This window comes from Brassica oleracea, chromosome C9 (assembly GCF_000695525.1).
Source record: "Brassica oleracea var. oleracea cultivar TO1000 chromosome C9, BOL, whole genome shotgun sequence".
Classification (NCBI taxonomy): domain Eukaryota; kingdom Viridiplantae; phylum Streptophyta; class Magnoliopsida; order Brassicales; family Brassicaceae; genus Brassica; species Brassica oleracea.
This window is the reverse complement of record NC_027756.1, coordinates 54,195,595-54,202,999: the sequence shown is the minus strand read 5'-3', so window position 1 is coordinate 54,202,999 and position 7,405 is coordinate 54,195,595. Positions and strand designations below refer to the sequence as shown.

Genomic DNA, 7,405 nt, shown 5'->3' with positions numbered 1-7,405 from the left:
AAACAACCTTAGCAATTGATTTATGAATTTAGGGTTTCTACTTTTAATCTAAGGCTGTCGGTTTTATTAAAGATTTCAAGGACTTTAGGATTCAAGTTCTAAATCAGATTACTTCAATCAATCTAACAATCCTAAAACCTCAAATCAATCAATTCAATCAATAAAAATCGAATTCAGTCCTTTTAGGGTTTAAGGTTTCGATTCCTAAATTAGGGTTTCTCAAAATCAAATCAGGAACAATCAATTCAAGTTTTAAGGAATCGATTTCTATCTTTCTAGTTAGGAGATTGCCGATTTTAATCTTGTAGGTTTTAGGGTTTTGATCAAAATCAAAGTTTCCATAATTATGGATTAGGGTTTCTTATCAATCTAGGTTCTCAGATTAAGTTTTATACCTTTGCTTTGTAGGGGTTTAGAACCGGACCACCTTTAGAGAGAGAGAGAGGACGATCGGATGCACGCGGGTCGCGGATGGGACGATCGCGGGCTGGACGTGTCTCGGCTGCGAGCTGCGCGGAGATCGGGTCGGATGCGGTCGCGTCTCGGGTGTGGATCGCGAGCTGGACGGTTCTTCTGAGCTGGAACGTGATCTGAGAACTTCTGGGATTCAAGAGGGATCAACTGGGTTCTTGAATGAACTAAGAACAAGATTAGGGTTTAGGGTTGTGGTCGCCGGTTTTGGAGGTTTCGATTTGTCTCAGGGATCTAGAGACGATCGTGCTGATAACGTGTTGTAAAAGAATGGGGAATTGTTTCTGTGTATTATTAATGAATCAATAGAGGTTCCTTATATAAGGATTACAAAGTATAGGAAAAAAGAAATTATCCAAAACCTAATACAACATGAAATAGGAAAAGATCTAAAACAGATAAATGGAAACTTCCTAGATCTAAAGTCGGCCGTCTCTCTCTCTTTTTGGGCCGCCGACTCTCTCTCCTCATGATTATGGGTCATCCACATCTTATCTATTAAAACTGAAGTACAAGTTAAAATTAACCCTAACTTCTTCTTAATATTTACCAAATTATGCCACTCAACTTAACTATAAAAATTCTCTGCGAAGCCTTCATTTATTAATGGATCTCCTAAGCCTATTAACAATATAACGATAAAAATTGTTATGGGGCATATGATTATTGAACGTGATTGTAAAATCAATCCGTATTAAATTTCCTTATATTTTGATGTAGGAAACACGATCTCTTGGACCATATGCACATACTGTTATATTCTCTTAGTATATTACATCATTTATATTTTAATATTGTATATTTCAATAATACACGATCTCTTAGTCCATATGCACATATTTATATATTTAGGAATTTGGGGAGTTTTTAAAGTGGAGTTCTTAGCGGAATATAAGAACCCGTCTCTTAACTTTTAACTAAAAAAAGCTAAGAACCGGTTCTTAAATAAGAGTTTTAAGAACCGGTTCTTAGTTTTTTTAGTTAAAAATTAAGAGACGGGTTCTTATATTTCGCTAAGAACTCCACCTTAAGAACCCCCAATAATCATGCTCTAAATATCTACGTACATTTGTATATTTATGCAGAACAGTAAACCCTACTTCCAATTTATATATTTAAACTAAAATCTATATATATATATATATATATATATATATATATATCATTATGCTTTAATAATCAAACTTCAAAAAATATTAAAATCATGTTAGATGTTTTTGTTTTGAATGTATAGTCTATTTTATCATACACATAAAAAATATTTAAATATTTTTACATTAATATTTTTAAAATTTTAAAATCAAGTTAATATATTAATAATTATTTAATTCAAATGTGAATATTTAATTTTTAATAAAATTTAATATTAATATGTGTTGTTTCACATATATATTCATTATCTAATAATCAAAAAAAAATTAATAAGATAAATATATAATAAAACTATGGTTTATAACAATAAATTGAAAAACAAGAATTTAATTATTCATTTTTTAGTTTAAAAGTCATATAAACCTTTTAATATATGGTAAATATTACAAATATTAATCACTAAACACTTAAATTAAATCAACACCCGCACGGGAGTGCGGGTCAAGTTCTAGTAATGATTTATAACATGAAACCATTTTTCTTCCTCGATGTTTTTAGCTAATGCTCTACTTCAACTAATGTATTGTACTAATAACGTGGAACGTGTATTTAGACATATAATGGGCTTGTTGTTGGGCTCGGTCTTGAAAAAAGGTCTGGTTATAGTCATTATAAGGCTTTTCTGTTCAAGTGCGTGAAACGCTGTCGTTTAATAAACTGAATGTAGCTCAATCTCAATTCTTCGTCGTTGTTCGTCACACTGAGGCTCAGTAGAGAAAAACCCTAAACATTTACCGGCGAGAGATGAGTCTCATCCGTAACGCGATCAGATCGAGTTTCAGCCTCCGGACGTCGGATCCGGTGATCAGTCGTAACTCTCTCCCATTTCTTCAGGAATCGCGGAAATGTCTATCCACCACCGTCGCAGAGCAGCCTCCTTCCTCTCCGTCACCACCGCTGCCGGGAAGTTTTCCGGTTGACGGAATAAAGAAGCCTGCGTCAGAAGGTTGTTATGGTCTACTCGCAAATTTTTATGAGCTTATTCGCAGATTGGGGTCTTCATATGAATGTGTTTCTTTTAGTCGTTGATTGTGTTTTTGTTGTTTCAGGGAAGTTGTATGGGAAGTTTTCAGGCTTCTCAAAACATACGCTGAGGAGTGATGTCATGAACATACTTGAAGGATGCAATGTGACATCAGATGATCTCAAATTCAGCTATATGCGTGGTGGAAACTTGAATCCTGCTGGAGTGTGAGTTTTTGCTTATATTATTAATGCTTGCTTTCTCCTTTGTTGTTAAAAAAGTTATATTACTTGGAATTAGTAAAATTAAATGTTTGGTGTTTTTCAGTTATGTGCAGTTCCCTTCCCGCTCCTCGTATGATAGTGCAATGCGGGCGATTGCCAAGAAGGGAAGGCTATACAGATTAGAAAGGGTAATTAATCCTTTTGACAAAACTAATAGAGTCCCTCTTATATATGCATCTGACTTAACCTGATTCCTTTTGCCATTGATTAGGCTACTCAGTCTCAGTGGGATCCCATTGTTCCTTATCAAGGCAAAGTGGTAAGCTACGTTTTCTGTTTGTCCTTAATGTATTATCGAGTTCCTGTATGCAGAGACAATTGATTAGAGCTAATTTGATGTGCTTTTATGTTGTTTAAGGTTGCGTTACATGGGCTTCCGCCGAATGCTATAATAGAAGACATAGATAGGTTCTTATCCGGATGTCTTTATCATCCTGGATCCATCCAGTTCCTCACCATGTGAGTACTCCTATCTTATATGTTTGCCTTTGCTTGATCACTTGATGAGATATTAGTTGGACCCACTGCTCTTTCATTCTCATGTATGATTAATCAATCAGTGTGCTTTTTCTATACACTTGGGTTAATCAGATCCCTATAGAATAAACACACCATTTCTCTGGGAATAAAGACAGGAGTGATAGCACCTATTTACTGACCGTGGTTACTTTGTTTTTTGTCATCTTATTTGATTCATCATGTTTAGAGCTCTTTGTGCTCGATTAATGTGTTGCTCTTACGTTTCTGAATTTCTGAAATAATAAGGATATGAAACTATTTTGAATGCGTTCTTTGACCATGCAGTCAAGGACTGGGGAGTCCTAAGAGGGTGGCACTGGTACGTTTCACATCACAGACCCAGGCGATGAATGCATACATTACAAAGAATAGGAACTTCCTTCTCAACCAACGAATCACGTTGCAAGTTCTGCAGTAATTTTCTTAGTTCCCTTTTCATTCTCATGGTGTATTACAATGGAAAGAAATCCTGTGTCTTTCCTGTTTGGATGGTCTAGATCAATTTGATTCTCTGAGATTTTATCTGCAAACTCCATGATTCTGAAATTACAGTTGTCCATTTTTTTCTGGTTCGGTTTGAAGTTCACAAATAAAAAACTTCTTGGTGTTTAAGTAGAAGAAGAAAGTCTCATATAAGCAGATTACAGCCTACTCCATGTGATGTTTTTTTTCTTCCTTGTATTTGACTAACTTAGGATGCCCATGTGATGAAGCGATCCATCTTGCTTTTAGAAAGTGAATGACTTTGTACTATAGGGGCTTCGTGGGGCACACTTTTCACCAGGGCCATAGAAATCGACCAGACTAGAATAATATTATGATTATTTTATTGTTCACTTGCTTTTCTCTAGTGGGTCATCTTTGCTTGCAGTTTAAGCATCTTGGTATCATATCTTTTCACTGTTATCGAACTTCCTTCAAGAGTTACACCGGTTGTGTGGAAGATCTGATAGCTTTATTGCATTTTTGATACTTATAAACTTGCAAGTCTTCTGATATGCTTATTTTGAGTAATAATATTTCGATAGTTGGTTAAATCTTTAAGCAAAATATAGTAAACTCAACGGCCAAACCCCTCTAGTAGGATCATCATTGAGTTATGAGATCATACTGTTGAACTTAGATTCGTATTAGAGATTGGTAAGTTGTTTTTAGATTGGTAAAAATGTAAAGAAGTCTTTGATAATTTGATCTCCACCGAAATTTCTTTGGGATTAGAGAGACATGAGAGTTTGTGAAAGTATGGACAACACACCGGGACAAATGCATAGAGACTAGAGTTGTGAATTGGTGTGGTCATGTGAATTATTAATCTTTCAACACTGTTCCTTGAATACAACAATTAAAAAGTGGAAGACGCCGTGGATTCAGCCAAACCTCTTGTTCCTGAAATCTTAGATAGTTTTGACTTCCGACAACCTTCCTCTTGTTGTTATTGTTTTGTCATAAGCCCCAACAGGATGATCTATTTGTCCTAAACGGCAACACGAGTCTGGTAAATAATCTTATCGGATCATTTGATATTGAATGATATGATGTGTGTTATGAAAGTAGACAAACTCCACAAGGACAAGTAGATTTATACAAAACCTATCCAAATTCTTAATCTATTTCACACACTGTCTGCTCCACTAGTTCAACATGACCAACCTTTTTAATGGATCATTCATAGTAAACGTAATTAGTTGCACAAATCTTTTGTTATTCCAAATTTTTTGTTATAGTTTTGATGAAATATTTGTTTTTTGGGGATAAAGTCTGCAAGCTAATTATTCCTGTCACCAACAGTTACTAAAGTGCACTTTTGCCAACCCTTCTCGATTCATAGCTTCTTCACCTTTATTCTCCAATTCCATATTGGCATCAATCAAATAAAAATCGAAAACCAGACAAGCAAAGCCGACAATAGTCTCTTTTGTACCACAACCTTTTGTTTTTTCCCTAATAGAAAAATGACAATAGTTTATTATTACCACTACCAAACTCCCAATGACTTAATACATGTATATAAGTAAAGATTCATCAAAAGGTTAAAAGTGCAATGAGAAGTGAGAAAACGAAGCGCACACACAAGATCCAATATGGAAGAAGAAAGCACAACAATCATCATGACGTCACTCTCTGCTCTTGCTCCTTCACACCTCACGAGTCTTACTCACACCATTCTTTCTCTCTCCCACCACCATCGCCGTCGTCTCGCCTCCGTCCTCTCCTCTCCGACGCTTTTCTCCCTCACTCTCCGCCACCTCCTTTCTCTCTCCCTTCCTCAAAAAACCCTTCTCATCGCTACTCACCTCCTTTCTCTTCTCCACCCTCTCTTGCTCCACCGTAACCACCACTCTCTCCCCTCCTCCGCCGCCGCGATGAAGCTCCGGGACCTCGACGCGGTGGTGCTCCTCCTCTTTCTCTGCGAAACGCATCAGCTAGATCCCGACGTTCTAGAAGCTTCAGCTGATAATTGGCGGGAAATACTCGGTGCTATGTGCTCTGACACTATGTTAAACAGTATCTCCGGTCTATGGACTTGCGACGCCGGAATCTTGATGCCTTACATAGAAACTCTAGTTAGATGCAAAAGATTCGTCGACATAATGGGTGGCTACCACCACCGTCGTCTTGTAGGAGAGAAAGAAGGATATGAAATCCCGGCGGCTAGAGCGGCTGTGGTGGCGCTACGCGCGGTTGAGGTGTTGAACGCCGCCGGAGAAGTAGAATGCGTGATATGCAAGGAAGAGATGAGAGAAGGAAGAGATGTCTGTGAAATGCCATGTCAGCATTTGTTCCACTGGAAGTGTATTTTGCCATGGCTTAGCAAGAGGAACACGTGTCCTTTCTGTAGGTTTCAACTTCCCACCGATGATGTCTTCTCCGAGATCCAGCGGCTATGGGACATCCTCGTCAAGACCAGCGAGTTACACGTGGCGTGATAATTACATGTGCATGATACGTGTATATCGTTATCTATACTAGATGTGCAAGTACTATAAGTATGTATCAGATAGGAATGTTTGGACCGTTTTGATCTATAGAATTTATGCAAGTTTTTTTCATTTTGATAAGGACACACGCGGTTTTAGACTAATGACAACATTTCTTATATTAAAACAATGTTTTTTTGTTGTTTTTCTTTTCTTCGACTAAATTTTATTGAATTATATCAAAGTTACCAAATTACAAAACTAAAATTATTACATAACCATTTATGTGCGCTATTTACAAAGAAATAAAATTCACTACTCGTTAGCGAATACACATATTCGTCGAATACTTTGTGATGTAGGCACAGAATCACTCCATGAACCTGTCCTCATATGGAGATCAAAGAGATCAAATAAGCTTGTGCGGAAGATGGACTGATGGCAGAGATGGTGGTGAAAATGATGGACTCTCTCAATCTGGTGGGCTGATTGACTCTCTCAATTTTTGGATCTTGAAGTTGCTTGAATCTCACAAACAAAATACAAGACAAATCAATAGAAAAACAATGAATCTCTCACTGAATTCTAAAGACAGATTTTATGTAAAGACAAACTCTGACAAAACAAAATAAATTGAATAATTTCTTCATTGATTGAAAGGTAATTTGTACAAAGCAATAGAGTGAGCTTTTATAGGTCGTGGCCCTTTCTCAGAATAACAAAACAAAGGAAATCAAACATAAAGAAAACTAGCTGTTGGAGGATTTTGGGGTTCCAATACCTTGATTCAAGGGCTGGAATGATGACTTTGTATCTGGACGGTTTTAGACGGTAGGAAAGCTTCTTAGGAACATTCTGATTGCTGAAATAATGGTCGAAATCATTCCAAGCCTGGTGAGAAAAGAGCTGTTGGGAATTGATGGCTTTTGACTTCGAAAATGGCAATTCTGGTCTTGGTTGATTCAGAGTATTCTGATGGGTGCTGGTGCAGCAGAAGACTTCCTGCTGAGTTAATAATATCTCCAAAACGTTGTAGCTTTGATAGTTTGGTCGTTGGTGCTTTATTCTTCCAAATGTGAAAGCATCCAAAAATGGCA

At 36.9% G+C, this 7,405-nt stretch overlaps 2 protein-coding genes across 2 annotated transcripts; both read left to right on the top strand.

Moving 5' to 3' along the window:
• Positions 1-2,302: 2,302 nt before the first annotated feature.
• On the top strand, positions 2,303-3,998 carry LOC106315814. Its single transcript, XM_013753640.1, has 6 exons — positions 2,303-2,569; positions 2,673-2,814; positions 2,915-2,999; positions 3,083-3,130; positions 3,230-3,330; positions 3,676-3,998. The coding sequence occupies exons 1-6, from the start codon at positions 2,368-2,370 to the stop codon at positions 3,806-3,808; spliced, it is 711 nt and encodes a 236-aa protein (XP_013609094.1). The 5' UTR covers positions 2,303-2,367; the 3' UTR covers positions 3,809-3,998.
• A 1,309-nt stretch (positions 3,999-5,307) lies between these two features.
• LOC106316342 (E3 ubiquitin-protein ligase SGR9, amyloplastic) lies at positions 5,308-6,440 on the top strand. Its single transcript, XM_013754219.1, has one exon. The coding sequence runs from the start codon at positions 5,472-5,474 to the stop codon at positions 6,315-6,317; it is 846 nt and encodes a 281-aa protein (XP_013609673.1). The 5' UTR covers positions 5,308-5,471; the 3' UTR covers positions 6,318-6,440.
• Positions 6,441-7,405: the final 965 nt, after the last annotated feature.

Coding starts and splice junctions, on each gene's coding strand:
- LOC106315814 (XM_013753640.1), top strand. CDS start 2,368: ATGAGTCTCATCCGTAACGCGATCAGATCGAGTTTCAGCCTCCGGACG. Junction 2,570..2,672: donor AAAGAAGCCTGCGTCAGAAG/GTTGTTATGGTC, acceptor TTGTTGTTTCAG/GGAAGTTGTATGGGAAGTTT. Junction 3,331..3,675: donor TCCATCCAGTTCCTCACCAT/GTGAGTACTCCT, acceptor TTGACCATGCAG/TCAAGGACTGGGGAGTCCTA.
- LOC106316342 (XM_013754219.1), top strand. CDS start 5,472: ATGGAAGAAGAAAGCACAACAATCATCATGACGTCACTCTCTGCTCTT.